Here is a 21,531-nt window from a genome sequence, read left to right as displayed (position 1 = left end):
TTCCCCGGTGCACTTTTCAATTGTGGTTTTCATAATCATTGTTCAATAGTCAGGAAGCTCTGGTTTGGGCTGATATATCCATTTGGACAAAAATAATTGCTTATAGGCCTTGGCTGCCTGTTTATTTTATAACCTTAGTGAATTCAACTAGAAAAAAAGAAAAAAATTGAACCTTAGCTATCATTAACTTTCTCATTAAAAATATGGGAAAAGGTATTATTTTAATTCACCTTGCCTATACATAATGTACACATATATGTGTTTATCTATATGTTTATACATTTTGGTAAAGGAGTATCTGGTTCTGGTTATTTGATCAATCTTGTCTTTATTCCATGACTCTTGCTGCTTTCAGCTTTTTATCTGAATATGTTGCTCAGGTTTACTTGTTTGTTTTTAGCTCTGCATATGCAACCATTTGAAATGCCAAAAGCAACACTAACTGCTATGATATTTTAATTCCAATGGGCATCCTTTTGGGAGATCTAAAAAGTCAGCCAGTGCTGTAAAAAGATCTTGAAAACCATAATGCACAGTGCATCTAATTCTTAGCACACCAATTTAGCTGCAATGGATTGAAAATCAAGGAGGTGGGGGGGAGATATTGGTAGTTTTCTGCTTATTCATTCTACAACACAAACATAAATGACCCTGCTTTCATGGTACTTATGGCTTTAATTTGTTGGTTCTTCAGGCTAGATTTTGTCATTTTGTGCATTTTCCTGTGCAGAAGGACCACCTCAAATCAAACTACTACTTAATGGCGACATAATAAAATTTACAATGGGTCTTCAGCGCTGTATTAAGATGATCTCAGCCATCCCCCTCCCAAGTCAACCCCTTACACCTTCCAGAAGATGTCCTGATGGGGTTATAAATGACATAGATGACAGCGTGCCCTGCCCACGAAGCAGCCTGCATTATGCTCTGTCAGCCCAGTTTTCCCTGACCTGCAGACCCTTTTAGAGAATCTTGTGTTTGGTGAGTTCACGCTTAGACCAGGCAACCAAACAGAGGTGGAGGGAAGGCACCATTTCATATCAGAATGGATGAATTCACAGCCGCTTGGAAGAAGAGTCAGCAGTATCGAGTGGATACACGCAACTGCGGTGAAGTTTCATCGCAAATACTGATTACCTAAAGCAGCAAATTCCACGGACACTTGTATAAAGCCCTTCCAGCCCACCCACGAGAAGGCAGAGAAACGAATCTAAGTTCACATGGTTTAACTTGGCCCACATCATCACTGCAAACCACCTCAACGTTTCTTCAGTTGGGTTTGCATTTGCCCACACACCAGACGTACAATAAATGAATCAGAACAAAACACAACTCCACACACTAAGAACCATGAAAGAGTTATGATGGGGTCTTACCTGCTTAGGGCATTAAGGCCAGATCAAATCGTTTACTAGTCTCTTGCTGCTTCCTGGCGGCTGAACTGAAAGAATGAAAGGTCATGGGGCAGCGTATGAGTCCAGAACTTCCAGACCTCCTTAAAAAAAAGTAGCAGTTTTATTTAAAGAAAATAAAAGGTTCCTTTCCAATTTAGGGCGGATCACCTCGTGAGCGGTCCTCCTTTTTAATTTTGAGAAAATATCTGCCCATCTCCACGTTGGCAGTGTTTACCATGTAAAATGGAAAGTCAAGGTGAAGAAGCAGCACTGTCAGGACACAGCTCAGCACCAATTGGGGGTGGAGGTGGGGGAATGGTCCCAGTCCTCAGCGGTCTTCAGGGAACCTTGAGAGCCCTGCCTGGGTCTCCTGAGAGCTTGGGCAGATGAGAGGACTTAACTCGCCCCAAGACACACAGTTGGCAATTGTGATCAGCTGGCTCTTCCCAGGACGTTGCCAGTGCCCTGACCTTCCTGCCAAGAAGCTGCTTGGGCGGGGATGGGGGCCAGAGGAGGGGGGCCGGCAACACTGGCAGCAGAAAGTTTATGCAGAAACTGAGATTTCTTTGTGCCCCCGCCAGACGGGCCAGGTTTGGAGCAAGGAGCTTTGGGGGTCCGTCAGAGGGGGCAGCTGGACGAAGTTGCCTGGAGAGGGGGGAGGGGTGCTCTGGCCGCTGCCCAGAGCTGACGCGGTGACAACTGCAGAAGGTGGCCCCCCTCCAAGTCCTCCCCACGCCTCCCGCCTTCCCCCTCCCCCCCACGCCGCGCTCTCCTGCACCCCACCCGGCCCGGGCCGGAGTCCTAGTTTGCATCCGGACTGGCTTTGGATGCAGCCAATCCTCCTTTCGCGGATGGACTAGTCTCCCCTCCCCACAGCCCCGGCGCGCCCCTCCCTCGCGCTGCTCGCCACCTCCCGCGGCAGAGCGCGAGCTGCGCGGCCCGGAGCGGCGGCGGCGGCGGCGGCGCCCGAGCATCTGCCCCGCACGCCGGGGAGAGGGGACTGCGAGCGCGCGCCTCCTCCGCCCCTCTCGCCCCCTCTCCCCTCCGCTCCGTCCTGCGCTTCCTTCTTTTCCTGTTTTTATTTCCCTTTTTCCTGGTCTCCCTCCCGGTCCATTCACTCGTCCCTTCCCCTTCGCTCTGGTCCTCCCCCGCCCGCCCGCCCTCCTGTCCGTCCTCCCTGTCACACTCTCGGTCCCCCGCGCCCCCACCCCATTTGCCTGCTCCTCGCCGAAGGCGGACCCGCGGCTCCCCGAGGAGCCCCGCGCCCGCGCCCGCGCCTGCAGTCCGGCGGCTGCGGCCGGAGCCTGGCCCGCGGCGGCGGCGGCGGCGGCGGCGGCTGGAGCGGCAGCCCGGAGCGCGGGCCCCGCGGGAGCCCCAGCGCCTGCGGCCGCCGCCGCGATGTCCCGGCGAAAGCAGAGCAAACCCCGGCAGATCAAACGTAAGTTTGCGCGCCGGGGCCGGAGTTGGAGGGCTGATGGCGGGGGTGGGGGCTGGGGGGCGCACGGCACGTGGGGTGGGTGGGGGGACTCGGGGACATTCGCTCCGGATCCCCGGCGATTTGTCAAAGTTTTGCGGGAGCGGGCGGAGGGACGTCTGGACGGACCGAGCGAGCGAGCGAGCGACGGCCGCGCGGAGCGCCGGGCCGGGCGGAGGCTGCGAGGGCACCGCTCTCTCCGGCCGGGGCGCATCCCGGCCCCCGCTCGCTCGCTCGCCCGCTCGCCCGCCGGCCGGCGGGTCCTCGGGGCCGCCGTCGCGTCCAGCCTGGTCCTCACGTAGGCGGCGCCGGCTGACCGCTGCTCGTACTGCTGGCGTTGCGAGTGGCGTGGCCGCCCTCCTGGGAACGACTTTTGGCCACCGGGGTAAGAACTCAGTTCCCCGAAAAGCTGGCGAAGACCGGGTGCGAGCCGGCACAGCCCACCCGCCGACTCCCTGTCCCCAGGGCACTGGAAAGCCGGCGCCCGGCTCCCGACCCCGGGCGGTGGCAGCGTCACGCCAAACCCGAAGCGAAACAAAAAGTAGGTGCAAAAGTTCGCGCCTCCGCGGCGGGCCGCCGTGCGCCTCCGCCCCGCGGGTGCCGGCTGGCGACGCGCAGGTCGCGCCCCAGGGTTCGGGGCCGCGCCCGCTCGCCGCCCGATGCTCTCCCCCGGGGCCTCGGGCGGACTCGGACCCGGGAGGAGTCGGAGGTCCTGGCTGGGAGGGGCCGCCCCGTCACTTCCCAGCGCGGGAGCTGGAGTTCAAGGCGGCGGGCGCGCGCGCGCCAGAGCCCACGGGCTGGAACCCCAGAGCCCTTGAGGGTCCTGGTGATGCTTAGGGGGCTCTCCCCGCCTCCGCCTCCCGCCTCCCGCCGCACAGCAGGTGGTACCTGCCCCAAACACACACCTAGGCAGCCCTGTCCCTTCAGTAATGTTTTGTGGGCCAGTGACACATCTTCAACGCTTTGACCGAAAAGAAGGAGCCGCCTTATTTAGGTATCTATAAGCAGCCTTAGGGACGGTCCATTTCTTCGTGTTTGGAATCTGGCAACTGTTTAAAGCTCATCATCATGTGACTCTTAAGATAAGGCTTTTAAATAGTGTCCTCTCTCGATTATTAATCATAATCACCCCCGCCCCTCCACCCTATCCCCAAATCTTGGTTTGTTTGTTTTAATTGTCTGATGTAGTTTGAAAATACAGTCATCTCGGCCAAGTAGCCCCGAATCAAATGGGGGCCAGGTTATAAACAATTTGCTACAGTTAAGTATTCAGATCTGCCTACTCCTGTGTCTGTGTGATCCGTTTCTTTTAGAAGCTACTTTCCTAGTTTTCATTTGTTGAGTTTCTTTTTTGCTGGTACTTCAGCCCCCGCCCTGTACATTTGGGTCACAGCAGACACTGGACTGGGTTTTTGGCTCAAGGCTGCTTTAACCCAAGGGCGTACCTTCTTTGGAGAATTTCACTGGTTTTAGAGCGATTATTTATGGCTTTAACTAATTGCCTCCTACTTTTTTTGTACTAAATTGATTGGGTCTTCCTTTATAAACGTTACATTTTACAGTACAAAACTGCTTATTACAAAAGATGATTGCAAACCTTATTAGATGCAAATGCTTTTTAAGTACATGGCTGGCATCTAGATTGTTAATAAATAATTAATACTAATTGATTGTATGGCACAAAGACCATCTGATTCTACTTGGGAGTACTTTTTCTTTCTTCTCAATTAACTGCATTAAAATTTCCCCCCTTGTATGTCTACCTTATATAATTGAAGATTAAAGTGTCGGAACTAATTGCTGATGCTACACTTGTGTTATAGGTCATAAAACATCTCAGTAGCTTATTTGAAAGCTGTGATTTATTAACTATCAAGATGCTTAAAAGTTCTCGCATTTGGAAAAGGGAACAAATATACTTAGATATTTATTCATGCAGTGATTTTTGCCTGATATATGTGTACATACATGATACGGAGATATTTGCATTTCGGAATTTTATTGGATTCCATTGGGGGGGTGTCACAGTGATTATGCAAATGCGCACACCCTTTTTTCCCTTTGCACTGTGAAAAGACATGAAAAACCAAAGGTCTTTGACTTATTACATTAGAGTAATGCTATTTGGTACCTATTAGGGAAAGATGCTTAAATGTGGTTTTGACCAGCTTTAGACATTTGGGTTGCAGTCTGTTAGAGTTTGCCTCCTTTTGCCTATCTGTCGTATTACAGATAGAGAAGTTTGTCTCGCTGCTCAGTCATTACTATGCGAGCTCGCTCCCTCCAATTTGCTCATGTCTAACAAGTGCAGCCTTTTTTTTATTGCAAATAATCCCGTTGCTTTGGGAAGTCTAGATCCAACATAAGTTTGGAAAATATCAGAGAGTGGCACTCCATGAAACAATGGCCTTTCGAGCCGCTAATAAAACTGAATTTTAAAACTTGGTAGGCTGCAGCATCTGAAAAGAAGGCTTTGGCGTTGCTGATAAAACAGACCCAATTTAGAGGGACCGCGACAGGCACGAAGTCAGCTTGCACAGAGACTCTGAAGACAGTCACTGGAAAGGACAAAAAGGTTGTTGGGCACAGTTTTTTTCTTCTTCTTCCACTGCATACAGTTCCCTGCTATCTAAAATTGTGATTTATGCAGTATTTTAATATTTTGCTTATTCTTTCCCCTTGGGTGCTCTCCGGGCAGCGATAAAAAGGCGACGCTGAAAGAGCACCATTAATTTGCTATGATGACTGGCCAGATAAGAGGAGATAATGGGAAAGATAAGCGGAGAAGATATACCATCAGAAACCCGATTATTACCATTAAAATTCCAGCCCAGCAATCTGCAGAAGCCTGATAATTCCTTCTCCGTTTCCACCACTTTGGATGATAAGGCAAAAAATAGTCACTCAGTGCTCCTTGATTAGACTGCCTGGATTTCCTGATAATACAGTGATAAATTATGTATTTTGTCCCTATGTTTTGTCCCAAAATTCAGATTCGACGCCCCCCCCCCCATTCCAAGACTATATTTTCTGCCCTCCCCTCAGAAGCTTTCTCTCATAAGCTATTATTGTAATCCCGGTTTGATAAAAAGCCCCGATAAGACAGGAGGTGTTTGCAGTGGGAGCCATATCATGCTATCAGTCCATCTCCCCGCCCAGCTGCTCGCTGTTGTTGTTTTTAGCCTTATCACCTCCTGCCAATATGCCAATAAATTGCCCAGATTGTTCTTCATTCTGCGACTGCACTGCAAAATTTATGACAGAAATGAGGATTTTTTTTCCCTTTCTCTCTCTTTCCAGTGCTTCTCTTTATGATTAGTAAACCTGGGGTGTGTGCAGTTTTATTGTTATTTTCTTCTTCAGGCTGTTGTCTCTAGATATGTGTTTACTGACCTATATGTCCCCAACTTGAGTTACACTTAAGTGTATTAGCTAAGGCTTGAGAAAAACATGGACATCGACTTTTTTTTTTGTCTTGTCTTTCCAAATGGGTTTCATCATTGTCTGTTCCCCAGTAGTTAATTTGGAGACAGGGAAAGGTGGTGCAGGGAGAGAAACGCAAGAGTTTATTTTTCCATAAGATTAAGACAAGGCAAGCTTCTCAAAGTACTCTTTTCATAAAACTCCGAGGTTGCTTGATATTTTGAAACCTATGTAATCTAAATGTCCTTTGTAGATCAGATAGAAATTTGTGGGTTGGGCGAGGGGAAACAAATGCTGAATTAAGAGGCAGAATTCTCCCCACCCCTCAAAAAAAATAAAGCAGTTACTGAGAATTAATACACACTTTGAAATCGAAATGACCCACGCACAGAATAATTTCGCTTGCAATTTTGCACAGGTTTTTATCCCCCTCCCACTTCCCCAGAAGTTGCAATTCGTTTATGTTTGAATGATTCGCCTCCTGAAAAAAATAATTAAGATGATCTAAAAATTTCAGGTCATATGAGCTCCTAGCTTATACAACCGGTATTTTAATACCCTAGGCTGTGTTTTAAAAGCAGACAGTATAAAATGTTTCATTTTAAAAGTGATTATTATTTTAAAATCAGGATGTTGCATATGAAATATAAATTTAATATTTGTCAATAGGAACATTTCTAGCTGTTTCTTCTGTATGACCTTTAAATTATGTTATGCTAAGAAGTGACTCTGGTTACTTCCATTGTTCTTCACAGTGTGTGTGTGCGCGTGTTTAGTATTTCTTATAAGAGTATTAATGCTTGCGCCATAATTTGAGTTAATTATCTGCTGGATTTTTAATAATGTTCTGTTTTAAAGGCGTATGGAGAAGGCTGCACAGAGTTGCGATACGTTGATGCCTTTCTCCCACACAGAGGATGGCTGTCTTGTTTTTCACCTGCCAAATATTTAGATAGAATTTTGCTTTTAACCAAATTATTCCTATCTTCTGATTTTTAGGAATAGTTTAATATATCGTTCAACTGTAAACCTTTCTTTTGGTTTAGTGATATTTCTCCTATTAGGAATTTTGAGTTTTCAGTTTTTGACTAACATTTCACAAAGTCTACGGAACCAGGAGAGTGTGTTTTGTGTAATAGTTACTTTAACTGGTTTATGACAGAACAGGTGAAGTGGCCCCCATTTGTGCAGTTCCTTGGAATGAACTTCTTTATTTGTGAATTTCAAATGATGGCAATGCATGAATTTTTTCCTTGAAAATATCTAAGAATGATGATTTAGCTGATTACAAATAAACAACAAAACACTGAACGAATTTTATGATGACTAATACTGTCATCCTGACATTTAGGATTTCACGTTTATATAAGAAAGTTTTCATTGGTCCTGAAGTTGCTTTTTTTTTTAAAGTTTAATGGAATCAATAATACAGATACATATGGCTCAGCATTTAAAAATGCTAGTTGCTGTGAGAGTTTAGGGCTCAAAGTTGATGATAAAATAAAAAAACTCTTATATTTTTTAGTTCCAGTAACTTTCTTAAATTGTTCATTTATAAAGCTGTAAGCACATTCTATGAAGTTTGATGTTAGCAATCACATAGTCATACATGGACAAGCAAGTACACTTTTTCTATGCATTGAATGACATATTTTAAGAAGAATATATTTTTATCAGCTCAGTCACCATGGGTTTATGTGCCTCCTTGAAGTCCATGAGATCAGCGCGTGTCTTATCCACTCATAGATTTATCAATTCTCTGTAATTTTTACATTTTATCTTCGGAGATATTCAGATATAAGCATAGAAAATATCATGTAATTTGTCATGCCATGCTCCGTGTAAGGCAGTGCTATAGAGTGCCGAGGAAAACAATGCAATTAGATCATTTTCTTGTCACTTTTTGGTGTTATAAAATTTGGTCATATGCTTCAGGGTTAAAGCAATGACTTATCAGTTGATTTGTTTGGGCACAGTTGTGGGGGAAAATGAAGGCATCCATTGGTTGTATCCATTGTTTCGCCTGTGTCAGTATAGCAATGTGAATTAAGTTAACATCGCTTTATGGGTAAGGTAGTAACACACCTCCCCAGTTTGGGGCTTTTCAAATTGGGCTTTTTGTCCTCCATATTAGTGCTTCTGTTTGAGGACTGAGAATCTAAAGACTAATTAGCTTTTGCACAAACTAATAGAAACACATATGTAAAATTCTAATTAATCTGTTTTGCTGTTAGTTATTACCACTGGCAGAAGTTTTAAAATAAGACAGTTGAATCCATTAGCTAAAGTGAAATATTTGGAACTGGATGTATGGATTGCCACTGTATTTCTGTTCCTCCTCCATAATCAAGGCACAAAAAGTATGAACTTATAACTCGCCTTAAAAAAACTTAGTCCTCTTTTAAGGATATAACTTTTTCTAAAAAGGTAGTGAAAGAATGATTTCGTTCATTCTACATTCTGTAATTACATCTTTCATTTCAAGGAAAATAATCCTTCACAAATTAATTTTTCTTTAATGTAACTTAATGCGTTTTCAAGATCTTTAAATTAAAGTGAACCACTACAGAGGACTTTTCTTTTTTGCCATTTCACTAAACTGTGTGAAGAATCTAAAGTTGGATGTTTCTGAAAATAAAATATATTTTTCAAGAATGATTTTACCTTTTTTTTAAAATGCAATCTGTTCACTAAAAAGTGTGAATGAATATGTTAACTTTGTAGCTCTTACCCTCCAAGTCATGTTCCCTTGGAGTTTCTGTGACTTTTCTAATCCCTAAGGACTAGGAAGGACATTTTAGAACACATTCCATAGGTTTTTGAAACCTATGGGATTCAGTGCCTGCTACCGGGTAAAATGATCAGCTCATTGACTAACCCAGTGAATACCAGCAAAAGTGCATTTCTTCAGATGGCAGAGAATGCATTTCCACCATAGATAAAAGAGTAAGTATGCATCATTCAATAAGGTTACGTTTTTTAAAGCTGAAATGCAATTAAATTAATAAGCTCAAGCATGGCAATATTTTGCATGCTAGGGAGAACTATCCCTTTAACGGGTATTAGCATAAAGATAGCACATTTGTTTATTATGCTTCCAAATCAGCTCTGAGTATCTCTGCCACAGGTAACAATTGACTTTTCAGGCTTCAAGTTAATAGCCTTGTCTCTTGCTTGTAGGGATCAATATTAGTATTAATTAATCACCATTATCGGCGCTAGGATCTGGTTCTATTTGTTGTTACATCAGCAAAATATCAATATAGAAAGTGGACTCTCTGATCGTCATGGCAACTTCATCTCTTGGGTCAAAGAAAAGTTTATCTTATCTGTGCATAGAGAGTGGCAAACTGTTTAGGGATCTAGTTTGAACTCTAAGAACATTGATTTAGTTTTTGTTTGCGAATAGAGGCTGCATTCCAATCGCCAGGGATAGGTAAGATTTAAATATTAATGCCGAGAGGCTGGTTTGAGAGGGGGTCGCGCCACTCCTGTCAGATTGTCGGTTGGAGATGACACAAAGGTAGACCAGAATTGTCTAGTCAGGATTATTTAAGGCCATGGTAATTTGTGCTTTTGCCAAAGACTTCTAAAAATGAGCACATGACAATTACTAAGTAGACTCCGTTGTGGTCAAGATTTCAGATCAAAGTAGAGCATTTTTGTTCTCCTTCATTTGTTCTTTCTTGCTTGTTCATCACCGTTTCCACTAATAGACCAGTGCCTGTGACATTCAGTATTCTGAATATTGTTTTTTGCACACACACCCCCAATAGGTATGAGATAACTAATCCCTTGTCTGAAGGGCAGAGAGGTTTGCTATGAAATTTTTCAGGTCCAAGGAAAGAACGAACTTAACTGTGAGTTTAGCAAATATTTATTCCTAATAAGGAAAATCTTAAAGCAATAGGCTGAAGGAGTAAATGGTTTTTTGAAGAAGTTTGTCAAAATAATAAAAGGATCATAAGTTTCTGAAGTCAGGGAACAAAATACATGTTATTTGGCCGATATTCCAAAGTTACTCCAACCATGTAAAAATGAGCATTTCCCCCGCCAAATCAGGTCATTGGAAACCCATAATTTTCTTTTAAAAAATAACAATAGAAAGTAAAAACTAGCTTTGGAAATGGTGCGTGAAATACCTTTCTTTTGGTTGCAAGGTTGTGGGTACTGAATGCAAATATTTCCATGCACAAGGAAACTATGTGTCTCATAATTTTGGAGAGTTTAAAGATTAGTGACAAGTGCCTGGTGGCCACAAGCAATGTCAAGTGTCACTTAGTCCTTCCTGGCGTCGTAAAATAGCATAGCTGCGTGTCAACCCTTTGTGTAGACAGCCGGCAAGACAGTGATATTTATTATTTGATATCCTACTATTATTCCCTTGCAATAAAACAAAGATTTCCTTCTTAGAAGCACTTGAGTAGCGTTGAATAATGACCAGGCCTTCCTTCCATGTTGGCGTCTTTCACTCTCTGCTCAGTTGGATTTATTTGTGAGTTTGTGAATTCGGGTTGCCAGAAGTTCTTGAATGGAGTTAGTGTGGCATTTGCTTGCCACAACTTGGCTTCTGGGAATTGCATTTATTAGAATCAAATATCGCAAATATCTGTAACATCTGCGTTTATTGTGGACTGCAGTGAAAGCTCGATGTTAGATTTCATTTACATTTCAGAATAGAATTAATAAAGTCTTAAAATGAGCATTCAATTCAATATACTATTTTTCAGATTTTTTTTAAGAAATAATTTTTTTTGAAGAGGTAAATCTCTGTCGTTGGCGTTAGGGAGGCTTTTGTGAAAATAAAACAGACTTTTCAGCTAGTTGCCCTCTATATCATGTTACATAATCTCTAAAATTCTCTCACTTATCATAAGTTTTCCAAATGTCTTTAAACTTCAGTAGGATAAAGAACTCATGGCAGGATTTGTGGGCTAGAGGAGTAGATTTCTTCCTCTCTGCCTATTAACCTGAATCTTTTGTCTTTTAACGTCTTTGCTGTTTGTTCCTTTGGGATGTTGAGCAATAATGTGTTTTTGAGGAAAGACTTGAACTTGCCTCACTGTGGTAACCTCCTCCAAATATTGCGAGGCTGCCTTACACTGGGGATTGGAAGATCGAAAATGAACTCATAAGCATTACAAGTTCAGTTGAGGGCCAAACACCCAAATTCCAGTGGAATCTTATGCTTCCATACTTTAAAAAATATCAGAAATGAATAATCAGGTAATAGTAGTACGTGATGCTTAAATGTTCTCAGTGCTGTCCGTTTTCCCCTTGCTCACTATCTGAGAATACGTGAATTGGAAAGAGCAATTTTTAAAGATTTTCAGACAGTTGGATTTAAAGATCTGATTGTGTACTTATTCACTGATAGAGCCATAGCTCACTTTGAGCATCATTGATATTTTTCTTCCTCACATTAATTTTAAGAGGAAAATGTTTTCACACATTGCGAGTAGAAACGTGTTTCCTTCCCCCTATTCGGTGTCTCCAGAGCGTGAGGCCATGCAGGCTTCTCGCTTACACAGTGTGCTGAGACGTCCACAGGAGTGTTTCTGTACACAATCCCGCGGATTCCATGGGAATCTTTTGGGAATGATGTGCTTCTCATTGTACACATTCGCACCCACGTCAAAATGTATAGCTTCCGTGCCGTGGAGTTGCTTCATAGTCTATCCTGAGATGACTAAGGCATTCCTTTCTGTGGCCAAGGTCCGTGCATACATTTTGGTTACTCAAAGATATATAAGTACTATATTGTAGCTCATGAAATGTAAACCAGAAGATGGTTGTCCAATGACAATATTGTCTCTTAATGGAAGTTTTGTACTTTTTATGGAGATTTTTATTTTGAGTTCAAGGAAACTTTCAAGAGTTTAACATTTTAGTGTTTCTCAAACAAGAAGACAAAATTAAGTCGTTACCTATTCCATCCTAAACTATCTAGCTGCCCAAAGTAAGCATATTTCACTCTTCTCATTTTTGTGCAGAAATTAGAGCACAGTGTAGTGTTGACTTTGAATTTGAAATTTTGAATTCCTATTATATATTGCAATTGTTTTAACTGGTAGATAGTATTTTTTTGGTTTGTATTTTGTCTTTAGAGAGGCCAGTTAACATGGATTTGACAGTATCATTGGATCATAGTTTGCTTGTTTTTAATTTCAAGACCCCAGTTCAATATGGCTGACAGGCTTCACAATTTTTTTCCTGCATTATCCTGTTTTGGGGTCTAAAACTGCCTGAGTTTGTATTGTCCACATTCCTCGATTGGGTCTTCTTTCTCTTCTTGCAGTGGCATGTCCTCAAGTGCCCCCTGTGATCGCCCCGCTGCTTAGTGACCTAGAAATAACTGCCTTTTCCAGTGTTGTTTGTCTTGTGTTCGGCACTCTTCTGGATTTTGGAGCTCTTGGGCCTCCCACAGCCAGAAACAAACTCAGCTTGCAGGGGAGACTGACCACCATGGGTCTTGTCTCAATCCGAAATATTCAAGAGTCTATTTGCAAATGTATTCGGTAGCTGCTAAAATGATCACCCCACTCCTTAACAATGTGCATCTTGGGCGAACAGGCGCCTATTTTGTCATCAAGTTGCTTAAGCTTCTGAAGTCGGGGCTACAACTGGGTCAGATGATAAGATGTGAGCACAACAGAGAAACGAAGAGCGCGTCTGATAAAACCTGATTGATTGATGGCTGGCTTCCCCACCATCGCAGGCAGTTGACAGTTAGTTTGGGATCAGATGATTTGGCTTTTGCGATAGAAGATGGGGCCTGGTAGGCAAGCCTGAAGGACAAAAAGGTCGGCTTCTGTGTAGTGTCAAGTAATGCTAGGCTTCCCTACGATGGGACACTTTTAATATTTCATTCTTTCTCTTTTAGGTCCAGGCCCTAACCTTTGTTAGTCACTTACAGGCATGAGGATTCAGTCTACAAACAGAAATGTGTTGCTCTCTCCCTACGTCAGTTAACCATATTTACATTACTTAGTCACGACAGGGAAGAACTTCTGTTTACTGAATAGGATGCTGTCGTCTTCATGCTATTTCAAAGCCTGTCACATGGTCACATTTTTTTTTATTACATGCTTGCCAGGTAGAGTTGTAAAATGTCACAGGACAAAGTTGGCCAAACCCAAGCATTTAAAAAACAACTTTTGGTGGGTGTGGGGGGAGGAGACCAATTGTTTCTAGAGAGAAAGTGATTTGAGTTAATTAGTAGTTATTAAGTGCTTTGATGTTAAGAACTTATTTTCAGATCTAAGTGTTGGTATGGTATTATGGTTTTGAGAACTTTATATTAAAAACAATAGTTCAGACACTTATTTGGGGGCAATCGTGGTTTGCACAATGGGAAAACTTCAGAGGTTATGCAGGTCCACAGTGAGTGACCAACTGTGTGGTCAGTTTCTAACTTACATCTGACTGGCTTGTGAGTTTGGGTTGTTAGAATGCTTTCTCTCTGCATTTTAATCTTTCAAGATTCAAAATTCTTGACACATATTAAACATCACCTTAATAATATAAGAACTAGCTAGCATATATGTGAGTACAGGACATCTTTATATATTACTTCTGAGCTTAAACATCATCAATAATTGAGTAAATATTCTTAGAAGAAAGGGCTGGGGAGGTATAAATCTTAATAGCTCGTTAAAAATAAAGCAATTTCTTGGCTTGACCATGAAAATCGGCACAGCGGTGATAGAGTGAGGCTTCGGACAGCTTGGATAGAATGGAGATTTAGGGCAGTTTGACCCTCTAAAATCCTGTGTGATGTATTGCTTTTCTCTGAGTTGTAAGGGTCAGATCTCCAAAGGACAGTTGAGTCTCAGCTTATGCTGTAGGCTTGCTATCAGCAAGATGAATTGTGCAAGGTGCTGTCCTGCTGATAGTCTAAGTGGACTACTGTACGAAAGCTCTTGCGCCATCACCTGAAGTGGCGCTCGCAGTAAGTGGTCCGAGGAGGCGGGCCAATGGCATTTCACCTGTGTGAACAATTCTTCCAAGAAAGGTGCCATACAACAAAAACCAACAACAACAGCTAAGAATCCCGTGTGGTTTGTTTTTGGAAATATTATGTATCTGGAACAACCCAGTGTTACCCTAAAATAGGAGACACACATACATGTCCAAGAATAGTTAACAATCATTGTAGGGATTATGATAAAAACTTTTGCAGAAAAATGGCTTAGGAAAAAAAAGTGGTAAGAACATGAGGATTATGTTCTGGGAGTTATATTTCTGATGGGGATTCCGTAGCACGACTTTGTCCTAGCAGCCCATGATGTCGAATGCCTTTTCTGTGCCTGAGGACCAAGAACACCAATGCATTTCCCTGGTTCAGCCATTACGCCACTCCTTGATGCATTCTTAATTCATAGTTATAAATTCTATTTCTCTTTAAAGCCGCGTCACGGTTGTCAGATGCGAATTGCTTTCATCATATTTGTTTTGTGCCCGTGAGCTCTTCTGCCCATGTGTGGGCACACACACACACATGCCCACACGCTACAGACTAATGCTGCTGTCCCAATTTTGTTATCCTTTTGATGTTATTTTGTTTGTTTCTGCTGTTCAATCTTCATTTGAACTGTTATTCTGTCGTGCTTTCCTATTTGGATAAGCTGCATTAACAATAAATACACGCATTGTTGAGTACGTTGTAATCGACAAGCGGAGGGTGATTGCATCAGATCGCACAATGGAGGACGACTACATCACTACTTAACGGCCACACCACAGACTCGTGATTCAGCCACGTGGACACATAACCCTAAACATTACCGCTGACATCACACACGTCTGGTCCAGACGTTATTAATGTGCACAGTTTTAGGGCAGTCCATTTTTTACTATTGTAGTCAATACAAAGCATTGGCTAACAAGATAATTGATAAAAGTGGAGCAGGTGTACCTAAGATTAGCAGTTGTAACTTAGTAGTTATGAATCTTGCTGGTGCATTGGTAATAAGTTGGGCTGTGATCCTCAAAGTTGGCAGTTTGAAACCACTGTGTGGGAGAGTGATGGGGCTCTCTACTCCCATAAAAAGTTACAGTGTTGGAATCCCACAGGAGCAGCTCTCCCCTGTCCTGCATGGTCGCTAAGAGTTGACATTAACTCGATGAAAGGGAGTGAATCTTAATACGACTTTGGGGACCCATCCTGCACTATTAGAGTCTGATTTAAGAACGAGAATAACTTGGGGCGGTATGAAGAGACCTGCAGAATTGGAATTGGAGGGAGACTCAGGAATGACCTGTGCTGAGGGGATGCCGCAGCCTTGCTTGCTGAAAACAAGGGCGTGAAGCACTCCTCCACCAGGATAAGGAGTGGAAACAGCCGTCTCCAGTGTGGCTCACACCTCAGCGTAAAGAAAGGTGGGCCAGTAAGCAGCACTCCTAAACATGAAACATCAATGTCCATAAGGATTGAAGGCGACCTGGCTCCACACTCAATAGCACGAGAGCAGACAAGAAACAAAGCAAGAATGACATCGGGAAAATCCTCTGCCAAAGACCCCTTGAACGTGTTAAAGAGCAAAGAGATCACTGGAGGGTCTAAGATGCCCCTGTGCCAAGCCGGGGTATTTCCCTCCACCTCAGACGCAGGAGAAATCTGGCTAGTGAATAGGGAAAGTCGGAGAAGACTGGATATACTTGAATTATGGTATTGCTGAAGAATATCGAACATACAGGGATTGCTAGAACAACAAACCCGCCTTGGGAGAAGTGCAACCAGAATGCTCCAAGCACAGATGAGGAGACTGGTCTCTTGCATTTTTGTGCTGTGTTCAGGAGGGACCAGCTCCTGTAGCAGGTCATCGTGCTTGGTAAAGTAGCAAAATCCAAACCTACCCACTGCTGATGAGCTGACTCTGACTTACAGCGACTTTCTCTAGGGGTTGCGAGTCTGTAAATCTTCATGGGAGCAGATAGCCTTTTTTTTTTTTTCCTGCTGAGAAGTTGGTGGATTTGAACCACTGACCTCCAGGTTAGCAGTCCAGCGCTTCTCCGACAGCACCGATCACTTGCTGTAGTTTAAAAATGCTAATTCTATGTCATAAGAACAGTTCATTTCCCAAAAGGACTTCTTTAAAAAACAAAGATCATGTCAGCCCGCTGCTCTACCTTCTCCCATTGGTGTCCTCTGGCTTTAATGTGCAGACCTGTTGTCATGACCCAGCATGTTCTTTCGGAGGCATTCTTGCCCTTTCCTCTGACCTGACCAGCAGATGTGAATCATACTACCTAGCCTAACTTCAGGGCAATGATGAGAATCAGAAGCAGCCCCAGACTGAATCCCTTCAGACTTTTCACCATTCTGACACAAATACCACCTCTCCACGGCATTCTGTTCCTTTGCTGGATTTGATAATCCATTGTAATGGTCCCACAGACCTCCTGACCTCATAGCCCATCCTTAAGAGTAAGCGGTTTATTAAGGAATAGAGTACATTTCAGGATCTGCATTGCCAGGCTACAAATTAGGGTCAGGATCAGGAAGTAGGCAAAGTCTACAAGATTACTTGAACGTGGAGCGCACATCCCTCCTTTCTTCAGTGTGGGACCGCTCTCTCAGCTCCTCTCTGCTGCACAGGCGAGCAGGCCCCGTTCTCTGTTCTTCCTGCCCCTTCTCGGCCACTCGGGGCTCTTGTTGCGCTCCTCAGGACAGGCTTCTTTCTCTCTGTTTTGGGCCTTCTTGCTAACCGACTCGGTTCTTAGCGAGTGCAGGAGTTTCGTTCCCCTCCTCCCTTAGCTGCATGTCCAGCAGCAGGTGTGTGGTCCCCAGGAACTGTTGCAGGACCCCTCCCAGGTCTGTTGCTCCTGGTCTGGTGGGCCTCTTGCTGTCATCATTGTTATAGCCTTTAATCCACATGAGAGTTTTGGGGGTATTTTTGCAGAAGATTCCTTGCTTTCTGTCTCTCAGCTTCTTCTTGCCTCTCTTGTACTTTCTCATTTTCTGTCTTCCTTCTGAAACTCACCTGTAGGCTTTGCTGTATATCTAAAAGCAAACCCCCTGCCAATTTCAAGGCATGGCCATGGCCTTGAGGTCAAGGCATCTCACCTGGGCTAACCAGGCCCCTCTCCATAGGCCCCAGCCTCTTCATTTGCATAGTAGGCTCTGCATTAGTTGCTTCATTGGCGTCCTTGCAAAGTGCATAAAACCAGTCCTTGCAAAGGGCATAAAACCAAGTAATCACAGAGTAGGCTACAGCTCAGGTCTACACAAAGGTAGCAATCATCTAGGAAATATTCAGCAACCTGGACAAAAGTAACAACTCACCTGGGGCTCTAGAAAACCTAGAGGGTCCAGGGAACTGCTTAGGCTTAGGGGAAAAATAGCTCTCAAATTAATTTCCCAAAGAATCAAGGCAAAGTAAATGTCTAAAAAAGAATGATGGCAACTTATATGCAAATATGCTTGATTCAATTGATGAATGGATTGTGAAAGGAGTTGTACGAGCACCCAATATAATGATTGAAAAAAAAAAAGAACCAAGGCAAATAGACCACCTGAAAAAAACATCTCACCACCCCACCCATGTTACCACCATGTACCACTGCCCAGGAATGACCCCTGCTCCAGCCCCCGTAAACCGTGCACACGCAGTGCGGCTCATCAGAATTTGTTTTCGGTTCCTTGAACAGGTTATATTTTCCTACAATGTTCTTTCCCCGCTTTCCATGCCTCCTCAGAGCTTCCTTCTAGCTTAGCACCGTGGGTTCTGTTGCTTCGCATGCCGCTCCCATCCCCTTTTAACCTTGGCGACACTGTTATCCGAAATGGCTATTTGGCACTTTGTTTGCCCCCACATGAAACAGCTCAGTGGGTGCTTGTTTTGCTGTGTTCACTTCAGTATACCCAGTGGCTAGAAGAGGAGTTGACACATTAAAAAAAAACACTCAAAGGATTGTGGATTAATAAATGAATTCATAATTTTAAAATTTTACATGGTTTCATGGGGTATAACTTGAAACTAGGGTAGTTTTGTAATTTTCCACCCCCACCCCCCGATGTTTTCAACCACACATATTATAATTAACTTACATTAACTTTAATTAGTTTCTGTTTAGTTTTCCAACATTCATTTTAAACAAACCCGAATAACCATCAACAAGGTGTCCTATCAGCTACCAGGAGGGGAAAATGAAATAATGAACACAAAGCTTTGCTCCCCCCACAGGTGTGGCACACTAAGTGAAGAGAGACCAGGGCCTCGTTGTTACACACGCTGAACATAGCGGCGTTTGATACAGTTGAGCAACGAGATGGGACTTCGGGTAGCACTTTGACGAGGCTCAGGCACTGGTCCAGGAGGAGTTGAAGACCCAGTCAGTGATGAAAGGGAGTGGCAGCCCAGCGGAAGCAACAGCTTGGCCAAGAGCAGAGAGGCATCAAAGAGCATAGCACTTTCAAAGTCCAGTATGCAGTTTGGGCCAGAGATGAAAAAGAATAGCAGACAATGCTGCTGGAGAGCCGATTTAGGATCAGATCTTACAGGGCTTAACATGGAAGGTACTTGGTCCTGTAGAGGGGCATTACGGATTAAGGAAATAAACAAAATAATTCCCCCAGAAGAAGAGGCTGATTAGTCTGTTTTGAATTTTCTTGGAAATTATAAGAGGGGACACGAATCCCAGGAGCTGACAGTGGGTTTCAGTCAACTTTCATTTTGTTAAATTTAAACAATGATTATTATCTTGCATCCAACTTTAGACCTTTCTACTTCTCTCTCATTTTCAGATGCAGATTTTATAACAGTTTGGTAGCCGATGGTCATAGTGATCACTCAGTGCTCTCAGGCGTTTAGTATGAATGTCTTCCTGGGGCTAGATAACACATGCAAACATAAATGAATCAAGCAGTATCTTTTTAGTTGAGTCTGTTGGTGCTTAATGCGATTCTTTGCTAGTAGCCGTCCTTTCATTCATAGGCATTCGCCTAGTTTTAGAACGGAATATTGAGGAGAATGACTGCTCCACAGCAGGTGGACAGAATCATTGTGCCTGGTGCCACCAATGTGGCAACCCCCCGAAAGACCATTGGGCAATAATATTAGAACACTCCTCAGAAGGTATTTATTTGGAAGTGCATATGTCATCTTCATTCATACCACTACTACCAAATACTTGTTCTCAATTCTATAAAGGCCATGATGAGGGGGAGAAGCTCCTGCCATTGATGGAATGAGACTGGAGAACATGCATCTACCCCAGATGGGTAATTGGAGGATAGGAACGCTATTTAGGGATGGGAACTAGGAAAACTTTTGATAAAAATATCTCCAGAGCTGCCCAATTCACATCATTAAGGTGGGAAAATTGATAACAATACAATATTCTGGGTGTGTACTTATTAAGCTTAATTGGAGAATAGCCTAAAGTGGGCCCTTGCAAGGAAATTAACATCCATTTTACAGAAGAGACTGGAGTGGCAAAGAGAAGAAGGGTTTAACCACGTTGCCATGTAAAGTATAGACTTTCTCTGGTCCCTGCATAGACCACGGCTGTGTCATTAACCTCAGGCTAACAGGACATGGTGGGTGGGTCTTAGATAAAAGATCCGTTCCTGAAATTTTGATGCTGTGCTCTTCTCAGCCCAGTTATACAAAGAGCAGTTCATCCCCAGGATGTGGTTCTCCTAAGCTCAGAGATGCCACCCTGCTGGGCCAAGAGCAGGGCATCGTCTCCCTGTCCCGTGTTGTACTCTTTGGAGCGGTTTCAAGATGCACAGCGCACTTTGCCCAGATTATTATATGCAGATAGTCTTAATCGACCTGGGACCAACTATGTTGCTCTTTTTCTTTGACTCTATAATCTGAAAAATCTTCCAGTTTGTGGGAGGCGGTAGCAGCCGCACCAAGAAATGAACCAGAGCAATGGTATAGGCTCAAGCTTGGGGTTTCAGTGGGCTTCAGGAAGCAAGCCCCTGAAGGCAACTTGCAAGTCGTAAGTAGTAAAAGTCACTGTTGCCACCCATTGATAAGTAGCTGGCTGCGTAGAAGGAGTACAGAATGTTGGCATGTTTTGCCGAGTAATTTTAAGATGTGATTATAAAATAGGGATACTAGTAGCATGTGGAGATGAGGGTGATTGTAACCTGAAACTTATGCTCTCATTGGAAGGAACCTAGAGCCTAGAAATGTCCATACATCTCTAAATTCTGTTCCAGCCATCCAGTGTTTCAAGGCTTGTAAGCACACATGGTCGACATGTGAGCTGTGCCCACGCCCTTCTCATGGAAGGTAAAGTTGAGCATTGGTCTGCATTTTTGCGTCTTATGAGTTTGGAAGAGGCGCGGTGAGGACTCGTGGCCTAATGGAATTGAAAGCATCTAATTCAGGGCACTGTGAACTTTTACAAACAGAAAACTAGTTCTGTGGAACTAAAAACCCTGTGTACGTCTCCTGAGGCATAGCTTGCCAGTGACATTTTATTTGGATAGTTTCAGAGAAATAAAGGGACGAGTCAGAGGAAAAGAAACCCAACTGGTGCATTCAGCTCTTCGCTTCTCTGTGGGCTGCTGTCGTTCCAGCCATCAAGGGTTGAAAAGCCACAAGTGGTTTTCTGGATGATAAAGTCAATGGTTGCTACTAAAAATAGACTCCGAGCAAGGCCTAGCCTACTGAAGAGCTGAAGACGGCTCGGGCAAACCCACCTCTGTCCACCAGCCTGGGCAGGATTTCTAGGTGACCAGTTTTGAGGCAGGGAAAGAGTCCTTGGCCTTAGTGATGCCGCTGGTAGCTGTTTGCAGAACTGCATGGTGGCTGCTCAGTGCAGAGTACCCTAAACAAAGGGTCTGCTGACCTCCTGGGCTTCCTTAGCCTTATGTCACCCGCAGGGCTGAGAGTCCTCCGGAAGAGCTTCTGAAGCTATCTACTTGGCCATGAAGATGTAAGTACATTTTCTTTTTTTTTTTAAACATTTTATTAGGGGTTCATACAACTCTTATCACAATCCATCCATATATCAATTGTGTAAAGCGTATCTGTACATTCATTGCCCTCATCATTTTCAAAGCATTTGCTCTCCGCTTAAGTCCTTGGCATCAGGTCCTCTTTTTTTACCCCTTCTTCCCCACTCCTCTCTCCCTCATGAGCCCTTGATAATTTATAAATTATTACTTTTTCATATCTTACCCTGTCCGACGTCTCCCTTCACCCCCTTTTCTGTTGTTCGTCCCCCAGGGAGGAGGTCACATGTATATCCTTGTAATCGGTTCCCCCTTTCCAACCC

At 43.8% G+C, this 21,531-nt stretch overlaps 1 protein-coding gene across 2 annotated transcripts in view; it reads left to right on the top strand.

Moving 5' to 3' along the window:
• Nucleotides 1-2,231: 2,231 nt before the first annotated feature.
• ZFPM2 (zinc finger protein, FOG family member 2) overlaps nucleotides 2,232-21,531 on the top strand; it is a 513,834-nt gene continuing 494,534 nt past the window's right edge. For both annotated transcript variants that reach the window (XM_075549373.1, XM_075549372.1), the window contains exon 1: nucleotides 2,232-2,832. In XM_075549373.1, the coding sequence (XP_075405488.1) occupies nucleotides 2,793-2,832 (40 nt within the window). In that variant the 5' untranslated portion in view covers nucleotides 2,232-2,792. The remainder of the gene's footprint in view (nucleotides 2,833-21,531) is intronic.

The sequence above is a fragment of the Tenrec ecaudatus genome, chromosome 5, assembly GCF_050624435.1.
Source record: "Tenrec ecaudatus isolate mTenEca1 chromosome 5, mTenEca1.hap1, whole genome shotgun sequence".
In the NCBI taxonomy this organism is placed as follows: domain Eukaryota; kingdom Metazoa; phylum Chordata; class Mammalia; order Afrosoricida; family Tenrecidae; genus Tenrec; species Tenrec ecaudatus.
The sequence above is the reverse complement of the archived record's forward strand: the minus strand, read 5'-3'. Positions and strand labels throughout refer to the sequence as shown.